This window comes from Astyanax mexicanus, chromosome 12 (genome assembly GCF_023375975.1).
Source record: "Astyanax mexicanus isolate ESR-SI-001 chromosome 12, AstMex3_surface, whole genome shotgun sequence".
NCBI lineage: Eukaryota > Metazoa > Chordata > Actinopteri > Characiformes > Acestrorhamphidae > Astyanax > Astyanax mexicanus.
Window position 1 is genome coordinate 48210062 of NC_064419.1, and position 15972 is coordinate 48226033.

Consider the following 15972-nt stretch of genomic DNA (forward strand, 5'->3'; position numbering starts at 1 on the left):
CACCACTGGCAGAGAGGAGAGCCCTCAGTAAGCTGCTGAACATCATGGACAATGTTCACCACCCTCTGCACAGCACCATCACCAGGCAGAGGAGCTCATTCAGCGGCAGACTGCTGTCCCAGTCCTGCTCCACAGACAGACTCCGAAAGTCTTTTGTTCCTCAGGCCATAAGACTGTTCAACTCCTCTCAGCACAGCAAACTAAAGACTCTGTGAAACTTTTTCATTCCGGCCACTCTGGCCACACCATGGACACAACCCCAGCTATGGACACACTCTCAGACTTGCTGATGCCTAGAACACTTTTTATAGTTCTACCATATTCAAGAATTTCCCCCCGGGGATCAATAAAGTATCTATCTATCTATCTATCTATCTATCTATCTATCTATCTATCTATCTATCTATCTATCTATCTATCTATCTTTTTCTAAGTGTTTCTCTCTGCCTTTCTCTGTCTATCAGTGTCTATCTATATCTGTCTCTCTGTCTGTCTGTTTGTCTGTCTCTCATTGTGTCTGTCTGTCTCTCTACCTCTGTCTTTCTGTCTGTAACTCTGTGTCTCTGTCTGTCTCTCTCTGTCTCTGTCTGTCTCTCTTTGTGTCTCTGTCTGTCTTTCTCTGTCTTTCTGTCTGTCTCTCTCTTCTCTCTCTATGTGTCCCTGTCTGTCTGTCTCTCTCTGTGTCTCTCTCTCTCGATTCAGTTCAATAAAGCTTTATTAGAATGACCATAGTGAATTACAGTGTTGCCAAAGCATTAATTAATTAAATAATCAAATAACCAATTAATTAAATGATTAATTACTTGAAATGGCAATTAATTAGTTAACATAAATTAATCAACAGTTAATAAACAGTTCACATATACAAAAACAATTCACTAAGCTTAATTAGACATTAAGTATCATTGTAATTAACTGGACACCTCTCTCTCTCTCTGTGTCTCTCTCTGTCTGTCTCTCTTTGTGTCTGTCTGTCTCTCGCTCTCTTTGTCTCTGTCTGTTTGTCTCTCTATCTGTCTCTCTACCTCTGTCTCTCTCTCTGTCTGTAACTCTTTGTGTTTGTCTGTCTCTCTCTCTACCTCTGTGTCTCTGTCTGTCTCTCTCACTGTCTTTCTCTGTGTCTATCTCTATCTGTGACTCTCTCTTTGTCTTTCTCGGTCGCTCTGTCTGTCTCTCTTTGTGTCTCTTTGTCTGTCTCTCTCTCTCTCTTTCTCTCTCTCTCAATTCAATTCAATAAAGCTTTATTAGAAAGACCATAGTAAATTAGTGTTGCCAAAGTATCAATCAATCAATCAATTCATAAAAAAACAACAAATCAGTTAACATAAATATACACATAAAGAGTTTACATATACAAACAGGTTACTAAGGTCTCTCTCTCTCTCTCTCTCTCTCTCTCTCTCTCTCTCTCTCTGTCTGTCTCTCTCAGTGTGTGTTATGTCTGTAGGTGGACCCGTATCTCTGAGAGATTCTGCAGTCTGTCTGCTCTCTCAAGGTTCTTCAGGATAAGATTAGAGCGTCTACTTCAGGAACAGAATCGTTTCTATTCTGGGCTCTGGAGTTCTTGTGTTTATGGATCTGGTTTAGCTGATCAGCTGACCCGGCTCTAAACCACTGGACCCTACTGACCTCATTATTATTATTATCAGAGTTTTAGCTGTTTGTTCTTAGTGTATATTAAAAGAAACACCATCAAATCATTTGTCTTAATGATTAGTAATGTGGCATTTAAATGTTCTTATCTGCATTTGTTTCTTTATTTAGTTGAGTAGTTGTTGCTTCTCATAATCTGGATCAGAACATTACTCAAATATTCTCTATTCACTGTATACCTGTAACTCTACCTCTTCACTACTTTACTTTAACTGATGCTCTCAAACACTTTATTAAGAGACAAGAAATTCAAGTAATTAACTCTTGATGAGTTCAGCACAGCTGTTAACTGAAAGCCTGAATTCCAGGAGACTCTACCTCATAAAACTGACTGAGAAAATCCAGCAGAGATGTGCAAAACTTTGAAGAAAGTAAAAATGTGTCCATCTTCTTCATAGTTTGGATGACTTTAGTATTAAATCATAATACAATGCAGGAGATTTTAAAATAATGAAAACACACTAAATTTGAGGTGTTGTTTTCTCTCTGTCTACCTGTCTATTTGTTACTTAGTACACCAGTGACGACTTTCTTCTTTAGGACAATTCAAACGGTTGCACTGCTGCTAGGGCCAATATATATATTTGTGTAATGGCTCTGACTGATTTTATATTGTTTGAATAATGAATGTATCAGGACACACCTGGCCAACTAAACACACCTGACAGCCACATGTTCTAATGCTTTTATTTTACACAAAAAATGGGTGAGTTTAGACAGAAGGTACTACATACTGAATCTTCTGAACTGTGTATCAGATCCAGATGTAAATAGCTGTAATTAAAAGCTAAAATGTTGATTTTTTTGTCTTATAGTCATCTTATATTTTAGTCCACAGCATAAATAAAGGGATTGGCCTAACTGTAGAAATATTTATTTGTAATGTACAAAATATTTGGCAAAAATTGTTTTCTTGGACTCAACAACATAATATTATATATTTTAATATTATTTATTTTGTGTATCAGGACTGTTCTTCATGCTTCTTGGTTTCTTTTGCCCACCTATACTCTCCCCTCTCCCCTCTATCCACATGCACATATGGGTCTCTCAGAACAAAGGCCTATCTTTGGGCTCACTGCTCCACGTGAAGTGTGTGTGTGTGTGTGTGTGTGTGTGTTATAGGGGGGTCAGACCCATCGACAGCCAATTAAGTTACTGACAAACTGTGTTTATAAAAGGAAAGCTCTCTCTCTCTCTCTCTCTCTCTCTTCTATTTCAGGAGCTTTATAGCTCTCAATTAGTGAGGGCTGTGGGGTGGGGAGAAGTGTGTGTGTGTGTGTGTGTGTCTGGTGGGGGGGCAGCTTTCTGGCAGAGTGGGTCTTTGAAGTGAACCCCTGAGACAAAGAGATGGAGGGTAAGAAAAAGACAGAGAGAAAGGAGGGATTCAACAAAAGCAAAAGACAAGAGAATGCTTCAGAGTCAGCCAGTGATCTAAACACTAACTGTGTGTGTGTGTGTGTGTGTGTGTGTGTGTGTGTGTGTGTTAATTCTGAGCTTTGACCTTTGACGTTTATATTAGCCTGATCATTAAATCCTCGTGTGACCGGGCACATGCAGCCGGTGCCTATTGACCCCGGCATGGTTTACCCAGCAGGAGGCGTCACACCAGCACTTTTTCACACCTGAACACCAAGCTGTGTGTGTGTTACGTTGTGTTTTGTACATTTAGGCACGTTAATTTTGTCCAGTTTCACACTAAACAACTATATACAGTATTATTTGGACTTTAAGGAACATTTAAAATCCTTTAATTTCCCCCAAATCGACGATACGCCTTATAATCCGGTGCTCAGTAAAGGCACTCTGCTGAAGTACAGCATTATAAAGTTTTCAATAAAGTTTCTCCAGCACTAAGGCTGGAGCAGTATTAGCATTACCCGCTAACCACAGCGCTAGGTCTTTCATCGTTCAGAGGTGACTATATCAGCCTGTAGTCTGAGTGTTTACTGTGTTAAAACAAGCTACATGTGACGAACCGCTAGCTAATATCGCCCTGGCTTACCGGAACACTCAAGGTTCCTCAGAGTAGGGCTGTTGGGAGGTATTACCTGCTAACCGCTAAATTTAGCAATCTAAGCTTACTGTAAATAAATAGAAGTGCTTTACTCACCCAAATAAACAGTTTTCAGGAGAGAAATCTGTGTAGATTAACATCCAGCACTTGATTGACTTTAGAAAGTTTTTTTTATTACAGTCAGTTTTGCTTACTTAGCTTAGCTTTACTTAACTTAGTTTGCTAGATATCCAGATAAGAGCACCTAAATGCTTTTTTACAGAGTATTTTGGTTTGTTCAACACTGTTTTTCAGTTACTACATGATTCATTATGTGTTCCTTTACAGTCTGGATCACTATATAAACATTACCGTATTTTTTACACCATAAGACACACTTAAAATCCTTTAATTTTCCCCCAAATTGTCAGTGCGCCTTATAATCTGGTGCGTTTTATGTATGAATTCTATCAGTCAGGTATTAAGGAGCAGTAAAGCCACTCTACTGAAGTACAGAGTTATACAGGAATTTCAGTCAAGTTTCATTAGCATTAGCCGTACTAAGCGCTAGCTCTTTCGCCATTCAGAGACAAGTGTATCGGATTGTAGCCTGTATACTGGGTTACCGGGACACTCAGGGTTCCTCAGTGTACCATGGCTAGCACTAGCGGTTTGCTGCTAATGCTAATGCTGCTGCACCCAGCCTTAGTGGAAATCTGGAAATCTATGCTTACTGTAAATAAACGGAAGAGCTTTAGTCACCCAAATAAACCGTTTTCAAAGAGAGAAGTCTGTTTTTAAGAATTAAGTACTTACTTTAGTTTTACTTAACCCTAGTTACCTACCACCACCAACCAGTAGCGAGACCTGCTGAATTAAAAAGCAAACATGGCGACATCCCTGTTTCTTACGAGTGTTACACAATGCGCCTTCAAATCCTGTGCACCTTATAGGGACCTTTAAACATAGACCCTAACACTCTTTACAATCAACTGACATTATCATATTATCTATTAACACCTTAATTATGATATTTCTGACATTTTTTATGTTTTTTTTGTTGTTACTGTTAATAAGGCAGCACATTTACTGTTGAGTCCAGTGAATCCAGCCCACGACTCGGTTCAGCTCAGTGCTCAGCATTTAAACAGGCCTCCCAGCATCATCCAGCATCAATCAGCATCCAGCGTCTGAGCGAATCCCGGCTAAACCGACATTCATTACCCCGACCCCAACAGCCAATACAAAAGATCCCACCGGTGGGCGGAGCCTGGAGAGGTCATTCCCATCAGCTTCATTCCAAACAGCCCATTCAGTGTGAGCCTCTGTACTTGACTAATAGAACATTACGAGTGAGTGTGTGTGTGTGTGTGTGTGTGTGTGTGTAGTTACTTTCTGTGTGTGTGTGTGTGTGTGTGTGTTCAGCCTCGTAACGTCTGACGTCTCAGTGAGAGAGACTGAACGCCGCAGTGTTCGGGAGGATGAGTAATTACACTATCGGAGAAGAAAGAAAAAAGAGCGAAAGAATAAAAGCGAAGGAAGAGAAGAGCTCTCAGTGCTGAGACAAAGAGGGGGATTTACCCAGTGATAAACGAGTGCTACTGTGAGTGCTTAGGAAGAAGAAGAAAAAGAAAAAGAGAGAGAGATAAAGATCTCCAAAGCCAAAAGACAGCAAAGAAAAATACAGAAACAAATAAAATAGTTAAGAGGAATGGAAAAAAACGACAAATGATGTAGTACATAAAGTTTGGTGAAAACTCTAGAGGCCTTATTTTAGTGATCTATAGGTGAGTAGTTAACTGTGCATCATGCAGCTTGATTTAGGGTGTGTCAGTGTGTCTTTGCTATCGTAACGACAGGCAAAGTACACCTTGCACGGCTCAAAACGCGGAAAACGCATGCACTTATTCTCTTAATTAATGAAAATGAATAGAATTAACGAGGGATGGGAAAAAAAGGACAAAACAGATAAGTGCAGGTCTCTAAAACTGTGGATAATAGCTCAGTTACCTACCCTGAAGGAGTATATAAATAAAAATAAAACTAATTTAACTCTGGGCACCACCCCTGACCAATCAACCCCCACCAGAGCCCCACCTACTAAATCAATAAAAGAAACACCATTTTACAGCAGGATTAGCCAACAGCAGACTTCATCTGAGGGAGGGATCTATACCTACTGTTCGTAGCAAGTCAGCAGATGTCAGAGTTTTAAACTTCTGTTGCAGTTAAGCCTAAAATAGTTTGTTTAAGTTTTGCCATTTAGCACAAGCTAACACTAACGTGTGGTAAACGCTCAGCGTAAACATGGGACATGGCCAACAACAGCTTATTTGCATTAAAGTGACAGAGCCCTTAAACGGCTCATTTTGAAAAAAGGACTGAAACTGGTAAGAATAGAGCTGTGAGATCTCTTTATATGACAGTCATTTTTTTGCAAGTCCATAGGCTTATTTTAGCTTGTGTAAAAATAGGTATAATATTTCCCCTTTAATCAGATTTTTTAAATGCTGAATCAGCATCAGACCGAACAATGTGGACTTTGAATAGTGTTGAAAATCTGGCAGGAAAATAGGGATAAAACATGGAGAAAAAAGTTTGGCCATAATAAAAGAAACAGTCCAGGAAAGAGAGACATACACATCAGTCTGTTCTTCATGAAGTTTTCACGGAGGTCCAGTTCTCTCTCTGTGGGGTGTGACACATACGCACCCGTACACATAATATAGGTCTAGTCACGGGTCAGTGCACTAAATACAGACCCTGTGTGTGTGTGTGTGTGTGTGTGTGTGTGTGTGTGTGTGTGTGTGTGTGTTCTGTTGCCAACTCAAACTTGTAACTTAGAATCAGCTGATCTTACTCATCCACCCACCAGAACCCCAGAATGCCTATTATTTTCACACACACACACACACACACACACACACACTGATCAAAAACACACCTTAAACCTTGAAGGGAACTTCCAGTGCGCACATACACACACACACACACAGATGTGTTCACAACCAGCCTACACACATCCGTATTATTCATCCAAAACAATCAATTATCTAATGCTTCCTGTGACACACACATGAATTATGGGAGTTGTAGTGAGGGCTGATAATAGTGGGTGCAGGTGAATTATGGGAGTTGTAGTGAGGGCTGATAATAGTGGATGCAGGTGAATTATGGGAGTTTTAGTGAGGGATGATAATAGTGGGTGCAGGTGAATTATGGGAGTTGTAGTGAGGGCTGATAATAGTGGGTGCAGGTGAATTATGGGAGTTGTAGTGAGGGCTGATAATAGTGGATGCAGGTGAATTATGGGAGTTTTAGTGAGGGATGATAATAGTGGGTGCAGGTGAATTATGGGAGTTGTAGTGAGGGCTGATGATAGTGGTTGCAGGTGAATTATGGGAGTTGTAGTGAGGGCTGATAATAGTGGGTGCAAGTGAATTATGGGAGTTGTAGTGAGGGCTGATAATAGTGGGTGCAGGTGAATTATGGGAGTTGTAGTGAGGGCTGATAATAGTGGGTGCAGGTGAATTATGGAAGTTGTAGTGAGGGCTGATAATAGTGGATGCAGGTGAATTATGGGAGTTTTAGTGAGGGATGATAATAGTGGGTGCAGGTGAATTATGGGAGTTGTAGTGAGGGCTGATAATAGTGGGTGCAGGTGAATTATGGGAGTTGTAGTGAGGGCTGATAATAGTGGGTGCAAGTGAATTATGGGAGTTGTAGTGAGGGCTGATAATAGTGGATGCAGGTGAATTATGGGAGTTGTAGTGAGGGCTGATAATAGTGGGTGCAGGTGAATTATGGGAGTTGTAGTGAGGGCTGATAATAGTGGGTGCAGGTGAATTATGGGAGTTGTAGTAATGTCTGATAATAGTGGGTGCAAGTGAATTATGGGAGTTGTAGTGAGGGCTGATTAGTCAAAGTCAAAGTGGTTTTTATTGTCATTTCAGATATATACAGAGTACACAGTGAAACGAAACAACGTTCCTCCAAGGACCATGGTGCACATAAACACAGTGTAGACAGAACAATAGTGCAACAGTACAAAAGTGCAGACAGACAATACAACACCATATAGACAAAGAATAATAAATAACAAGACAGTGTGCAAATTTTGCAGTGTGCAAAAAAGACCAGGTGAGGTAGTAATTACTCTATTACACAGTGTGCAATAGAGTCCAGTGAGGTAGTAGGGTTTTTAGTGCTTTCCATTTTCTGGGGTAAGTGGGGTAAGAGTGTGTGTGCATGTACAGAAAAACCATCAGTTCAGTCTCTGCAGTTAAGGAGTCTGATGGCTTGGGGGTAGAAGCTGTTGCAGAATCTGGTCGTGCTGGACCGGATGCTGCGGTACCTTCTTCCCGAAGGCAGGAGGGAGAACAGTTCGTGTGAGGGATGAGTGGGGTCATTCACAATGCTGGTTGCTTTGCGGATGCTGCGGGTGGTGTAAATGTCCGTGATGGAGGGGAGAGAGACGCCGATGATCCTCTCAGCTGTCCTCACAATATGCTGGAGGGTCTTGCGGTCAGAGACGGTGCAGGTCCCAAACCAGGCAGTGATGCAGCTGCTCAGGATGCTCTCAATGGTCCCTCTATAGAAGAGTGTGAGGATGGGTGGAGGGAGATGGGCCTTTCTCAGCTTCCGGAGGAAGTAGAGACGCTGCTGGGATTTCTTGGCTGTAGAGCTGGTGTTCAGGGTCCAGGTGAGGTTATCTGCTAAGTGGACACCAAGGAACTTGGTGCTCTTAACAATCTCCACAGAAGACCCGTCGATGTTGAGTGGAGAGTGGGTGTGTTGTGCTCTCCTGAAGTCAACAACCATTTCCTTTGTCTTGTCCACATTCAGGTGAAGGTTGTTGACTGTACACCAGTCTGTCAGCCGCTGCACCTCCTCTCTGTATGCTGACTCGTCGCCTTTGGTGATGAGACCCAGCACGGTTGTATCATCGGCGAACTTGATAAAGCTGTTAGAACTGTGTTTTGCAGCACAGTCATGAGTCAGCAGGGTGAACAGCAGAGGACTCAGGACACTGCCCTGGGGGGCCCCCGTGTTCAGTGCGATGGTGCTGGAGGTGCTGCCCCCGAACCGGACTGACTGGGGTCTCCCCGTCAGAAAGTCCAGGATCCAGTTGCAGAGGGGGGTGTTGAGGCCGAGCGAGCTTAGCTTCCTGATGAGGTTCTGTGGGATGATGGTGTTGAATGCTGAACTGAAGTCTATAAACAGCATTCTGACGTAAGTGTCCTTCTTCTCCAGGTGGGTGAGGGAGAGATGAAGGGTGGTGGTGACGGCATCGTCCGTGGAGCGATTGGGACGATACGCAAACTGCAGGGGGTCCAGTGAAGAGGGCAGTCGTGTCTTGATGTTCCTCATGACTAGCCTCTCGAAGCACTTCATGATGATGGGTGTAAGTGCAACGGGATAAAAGTTGTTCAGGGCATCAGGGAGGGAGGCATCACGTTCACAGGACGGTGGCATTGTCCTGTAGTTGGTGATTGCCTGGATGCCCTGCCACATGCGCCGCGCGTCACCCGTGTCCTTGAAGTGGCTGTGGATTCTCTGGGCGTGTGCGCGCTTTGCCTCTCTGATGGCTCTTGACAGGTCGGCTCTCGCTTTCCTCAGGGCCACCTTGTCACCCACTCTGAAGGCGGAGTCGCGGGTCCTCAGCAGCGCACGTACCTCAGCAGTCATCCAAGGCTTCTGGTTTGGGCTTGTGGTGATGGTCTTGGAGACAGTGACATCATCAATACACTTGCTGATGTAGCCAGTGACTGATGGTGCATACTCCTCCAAATCAACAGAATCGCCTTCAGTAGCAGCCTCCCTAAACATGTCCCATGCAGTGCACTCAAAACAGTCCTGAAGGGCAGAGATGGAGCCTGCCGGCCAGGTTTTCACCTGCTTCTGAACTGGTCTGGAGCGTCTGATGAGTGGTGTGTATGTTGGAGTCAGCCAAACACACATGTGATCCGAGAAAGCGAGGTGGGGCAGGGCTCCGCCCGGTACGCGCTGGGGATGTTTGTGTAAACAAGATCCAGCGCGCTCGCTCCTCTCGTTGCAAAGTTCACATGTTGGTGGAATTTAGGGAGCACTGACTTGAGATTTGCGTGATTGAAATCTCCGGCGATAATAAACAGTCCGTCTGGGTGTTTGTTTTGCAGATCGCTGATAGTCCGATAGAGTTCACACAGAGCCTCTTTAGCATTAGCACCAATGCTAGCGCTGGGTGGGATGTAGACAGCAGCTATTAGCACGGCGGAGAACTCCCATACTAAATAAAAAGGTCTGCACTTGACTATCAGGAACTCCAACAGCGGAGAGCAGTGTTTGGCGACAGTCACAGCGTTGTTACACCATTCCGTGTTGATGTAAACACACAGTAGCGTCTGCAGAACCTCGTCCGGTAGCGTGTTTTCTGGCTGATTTCTCGACTGTAGCAGGGTCTGGCGGTGGTAGAACATGTGCACGTGTGTTCCGATGCACATATTTGCAGGAAATAAACGGAAAAAACGACAAATAGTAACACAAAAGCACCATTTAACGGACCCGGAGCGGCCGCTGCGTGTTAACGCGCCGCCATCTTGGGTGGGTAGTTAAAATTATATAGTGATTATAGTGGGTGCAGGTGCATTATGGGAGTTGTAGTGAGATCTGATAATAGTGGGTGCAGGTGAATTATGGGAGTTGTAGTGAGGGCTGATAATAGTGGGTGCAGGTGAATTATGGGAGTTGTAGTGAGGGCTGATAATAGTGGATGCAGTTGAATTATGGGAGTTGTAGTGAGGGCTGATAATAGTGGATGCAGTTGAATTATGGGAGTTGTAGTGAGGGCTGATAATAGTGGGTGCAGGTGAATTATGGGAGTTGTAGTGAGGGCTGATAATATTGGGGAAACTTACATTGATGTCTTTTCCTGCCCAGTTGCACTCCTCCCTCCACTCCACAGGTGCAGGCCAGTATATCTGAGAGAGAGAGAGAGAGAGAGAGAGAGAGAGAGAGAGAGAAAGAGGTCAAAGGTCAGGGTGGAATTTAGATAAAAGTCATGACCCTAGCAGGGCTGAACTTGTCCTGTAGCCTGAGGGACATTCTCTCTGGACATACTGCAGTTATCACTCACACACACAGATGTGCAAGCAAGAGCCCTATTAGTGGGACATGACATGGCCTTATAACGTGTGTGTGTGTGTGTGTGTGTGTGTGTGTGTGGTCCTCCTCCTTTGCCCTATACAGTGACCTCATCTCTCCGTTTTCCTCTCCTGAGGAGAAGATCCATCACTCTGTCATCGGCACACTGGCCTGGATCACCTTTAATACATCTGGCCTCGGCTCTTAAGCCTGCAGAGATCACCTTTAACATCCATCTACTGACAGATATCAACTCTTCAACTCTTCAACTCTCTCTCTCACTTGCTGTCTTCATCTCCCAGACTTCCCTCTCTCTCTATCTTTACTATTTTATTCCCTTTCTCCACCTTTATTTCCTCATTTGTCTGTCTCTCACTAAATCCTGAATTTGTGTATAAACCTCCAATTAAACTGCAGACATCCTACCTCTTACATAACCATCGTGATTCTCCTGCAAATTGATGGTGGCTCCCTGATGCCTACAATCTTATACAAATGCAGACCCATCTGTGTTTTGTGTGGGAAGGATTTGCACTCAACCTCTTTCTTTCACAGTGCATCACTTCAGCCACTACCCCTGCCTGTACTGCTTATGGTGGGCTAATGAGCTTAAGACAGGGCGTTTGGGGGCTTGGTGCTATATCCATTAAATTAATACCATACCATAGATACCATAGAAACACCTAAGCATCTACCTAACAGTACCTTAACTACCACCTAGCAAGCATTTAGCAACATAATAGCAAGCACGATTTTTTTTTTTTGATAACTGAAATGATTTTAAAAATGCAGAAATGCAGATCAGCTGATCAGTTTTGGTGTTAGCACTAGTGCTAAGCTCATTATTCCTGGTAGAGGGAGTGTTTAGTGTGCTTCTCACGCTTACTTAGGAATCGATAAGATACTTAAAGATCTGGAAACCTAAAGCAGGTCATGCAGAACATATTTGATATACATTTATCCCTTTTCTTTTTCCTGTTATCTGTAACTGCAGCTCTTAAAACTCTGTATTACACAGTCTGCTGCCTCCTGATCACACCTGATACACCTCATTAACCAATTACCAAACACTTCATTAACTCATTACTCAACAGAGGAAACTGTAACTGTTAGCACTATTTGCAGCAATTACAACGGCTGTAATTGCGCATCTAGATCAACTCTATTAAGGCTATTGTTTGCACTGGATTTTATTTAGGGGTTTTAGAGTAAAAGGGGCTGAATACTTTTGCACGTCACACTTTTCAGATTTTTGACTATAATTTGGAAAACCATGTGTCATTTCCATTCCACTTCACACTTACGCAATACTTTGTGTTTGTCACTTAAAATCTCAATAAAATACATTTAAGTTTGTGGTTGTAAGGTGACAAAAAGTTCAAGGGGTACGAATACTTTTGCAAGCCACTGTAGAGTAAGAGAGAGAGTGAGATAGTGAGAGATGTACCTTCTGTTCTTGTTTGGCGATGTTGTCCAGACTGAGAGACAACACAAAGTTTCGCGCTCCAACAAACAGCCGGCCCCTCTCCTCGTCCAATAGGAGCGCTCCGAAGCAGCACGACCGCTCCAACTCAAACCGCTTTATACCATTAAACTGCTGGAGCTCTGTACCAACACACACACACACACAGTTATACACACACACACACACACACACACACACATATATATATTTTTTAAACTATAGTGCAGCGTACAGCTTTATTTACAGCGTGTCAATATGTGTCTTTGCTATCGTAACGATGGGAAAAGTACACATTGTGTGTCTCAAAACGTATGCACTAATTATCTTAATTAATCATGGGTGTGGTTAATTTTGTCCATGACGTGACATAAATCAATCAGAGTATCACTTGCTCATCTTTCTCTTTAAGAGTTAGGTGACTTCTGAGTTTGGTGAATTGCTATTTAATCGGCGCAGCTACCTGGACGTGTCCAACAAACGCTTCTCAGCAGAGGAAACTGAGCTGCTGGTTGACGCTGTGAAGGAGCTCCAGCAGCTCATTTAAAGGAACAGCAATGTTATTGCCAATTGTTGTTGCCAAGATAGCGATGAATGTCGTCTGTGGAGCTCCTGTGTTTTCTGTTGCCAAGAGACCACCACGCCCATCAGTGTAGATATATTCAGAAGCTGTGCTGCTACTTAAACAATGCAGGTGGAAGGAGTGAAACTAGACTATTTTTGATGGGTGTAAGATAGCAATGAGCACTGTAGTGCTGTAAAATAGGTCTCAAACCTTTTCTGCTTGAACCATATTGTGGTTCTTTTAAACCTGATATTTGATCATTTGGTTTAAAATGAAAAGTCAGAAGGTCCAGATCAAACAATGGCATTTTAATTTTACCTTTGTACGTAAGTTTCATCCTGGGTGAGGATGAGGATGAGGTAGAAGAAGATGCAGATGATGAAGATCCACTGGACGAGGCGCTGACAGTGATCAGCCCCAGCAGCAGTAATGAGCTACACATCACCGTCATCATCATCATCATCATCATCACAGTCATCATCTTCAGGTGTGTACAGGTGTGATGCTGGTTGTTCGTCTGATTGGTTGGTTGGTTGGTTAAAGTTGGTAGTGGACGCTGTGGAAGAGCTCGGTGTGTCCGTATTGGTGTAGCAGCGTTTAGGGGTGTGGTTTAGAGTGGTCTAGATGGGATAGCTGTGAGAAAAATAACAAGATAAATATAAAATATATCAGACATTTGTTCAATTATTTAAAATCAGTTATTATTTAGATAATTAATTCTTTTGGACTCTGATTTCTGCAATATATAAATACATAAGTTATAAGTAATTGAGTCACATCAATGGATTTCAGAATTAAGACAAAAATGTGCAAAATTATGTAACAAAAACTTCTAAGAAAATAACTACACATGTTGGCCATAAAATACGATGTATTACAAGATACACATCACACATTTCAGTATGTTTAACTAACATACTATTAACACAACATATATATATATCAGACTTTGCATCCATTACAATGGACAGCATGTGTTTTGTAGCACATAATGCTAATTAAAGCCTATTGTCCATCATATTAGAACATTAACCAGCCAATGAAAAAAATACAGTATCTTAGCCTCTCTCAGACATTGGGGCATGGCAGCACCAGAGCCAAGGAGGCAAAGTAAAAGCCTTTTTTATGCTAATTTTATATGATTTAGAAGACTTTTATAATGTTAACATCACTGATTATGGATTATTTGAGAAGTAAAAAGATCAATATCAAATCTAAAATTAAAATGTTAAACACAGGGACCCAATACAATGGACAAAAAAAATGATATTAATATTTTAGTTTATTTTATTCAGTTTTTCAAATAAAACAGTGTTCTAATTTAGGTCTGAAAGAGTTAGAGTTAATACTCCAATCATCCAAACTATGAAGAAAAAAATTGAATTATTTGGAAAACAAAAAGGTGTTAAACAAACCAAAATATAGTTTTTATTTTACATTCGCTGCTGGATTTTTTTTTTTTTCAGTTTTATGAGGTAGAGTCTCCTGGAATTCAGGCTTTCAGTTAACAGCTGTGCTGAACTCATCAAGAGTTAATTACTTGAATTTCTTGTCTCTTAATAAAGTGTTTGAGAGCATCAGTTAAAGTAAAGTAGTGAAGAGGTAGAGTTACAGGTATACAGTGAATAGTGAATATTTGAGTAATGTTCTCATCCAGGTTATGAGGAGCAACAACTACTCAACTAAATAAAACTAAAAAGTACTTTAAAAAGAAGAATTTCAAGAACTTTGAAAGTATCCTCAAGAGCAGTCGCAAAAAAAAAACATCAAACACATTATAATGGTGAAACTGGCACTAATCAGGTCCGCCCCAGGAATGGAAGAGCCAGAGTTTCCTCTTTTATGTTACACATGCTTTAGTACATGACCTCCCTTTCAACTCTAATGCCCTAAACTAATATTAGGTCAACAACATTTCAGACATTCATACACACGCACACACACTCCTGTACACACCCACCACACACACACACACTTCTGTACACACACACACACTCCTGTACACACACACACTCCCCTACAGCATCCCAGTAATGCACAGATGGTCCGCCACTGTTGCCTCTTTTCTCCATCCCATAAACTAGGGAGTGATTTAGTGTCATATTACTGACGTACACACACACACACACACACACACACACACACACACACACACACACACACGTGGCATCATTAAGCTGGTGGTGCTGGGTCTCTGCCATGCCCACAGAATGCCCACTCCGCCACTTATAACACACGCCACGGCCAGAGTGGCGTATCTGATAGCACCCCTCACACACTCTAATCACACCCTGTACCAAAAATTGTGTGTGTGTTTGTCTGTGTGTGTGTGTGTGTGTTTATAAGTGTCTAAAGTAAATGTGTATCAGCCTTGCCATCACTTCACAGCTTACAGAATGACGACAGTGCATCAGTGGAGACGAGACGCCCAGCTTTACATCACTATAAAAAAGCTCTAAAGCTCTCAGAGGGAAATGCTGGGTAGTGCACCTCCTGGTGAGAGACGCTGACTGCTAGATATAGTTTACATTTTATTTACATTTACAACTTTTATGGAGATGAGGATTTCATTTTCAAGCAGGACTTGGCACACTGCCCACACTGCCAAAAGTACCAATTGATCTTAAATAAAATAATCATTTTCTGAGACACTGATTTTTGGGTTTTCATTGACTGTAAGCTTCATAATCATCAACAATAAAATAAATAAACGCTTAAAATAGATCACTCTGTGTGTTTAATACATCTATATAATATATGTACATAATGTATTTTGAACTGTATTACTGAAATAAAGTAACTTTTCAATGATATTCTAATTTTTTTAGATGCACCTGTATCTTTGCTGTGTGGAGTGACACACTGCCGGTGTGATTGATTGACTAATTGATTGATGATCTGAGGAACATCTCATACGACATTCAGTCACCCCTAGTAGTGATAGGAGGAGCACTAACAGCAAGGCATGTCTGTTTTCCAGGAACGTCTCAAACATAACCTACCTATAAACTCAATTATATTAAGATATTTCGATTTTACAGAATTTCTACATTAAAAAGAACTGTAAGAGTTTATATAATGAGATTAAGAGATTTCAGATAAGAAAAATAGAGTGATATAATACAGACTGGTGACCCATAAAGAGCTGTATGGAAACAGTGAGTGTGTGTAACC

At 41.8% G+C, this 15972-nt stretch overlaps 1 protein-coding gene and 1 long non-coding RNA gene across 3 annotated transcripts in view; one reads left to right on the top strand and one right to left on the bottom strand.

The window, feature by feature from the left end:
- The window catches only part of sema3b (sema domain, immunoglobulin domain (Ig), short basic domain, secreted, (semaphorin) 3B), a 97621-nt gene that overhangs the window by 30467 nt on the left and 51182 nt on the right, over nucleotides 1-15972 (bottom strand). The window contains exons 2-4 of the mRNA XM_049486030.1: nucleotides 13117-13431; nucleotides 12219-12376; nucleotides 10546-10608 (exon numbers count right to left, since the gene is read on the bottom strand). Of these exons, the coding sequence (XP_049341987.1) occupies nucleotides 10546-10608; nucleotides 12219-12376; nucleotides 13117-13279 (384 nt within the window). The 5' untranslated portion in view covers nucleotides 13280-13431. The remainder of the gene's footprint in view (nucleotides 1-10545; nucleotides 10609-12218; nucleotides 12377-13116; nucleotides 13432-15972) is intronic.
- Nucleotides 6554-7755, top strand: LOC125806154 (uncharacterized). Of its 2 annotated transcripts, none has more exons than XR_007441453.1 (3): nucleotides 6554-6815; nucleotides 6861-6950; nucleotides 7266-7755. It is a non-coding gene; the product is annotated as an uncharacterized LOC125806154 (long non-coding RNA). The 2 variants fall into 2 exon arrangements; XR_007441454.1 differs by having other exon boundaries at nucleotides 6906-6950.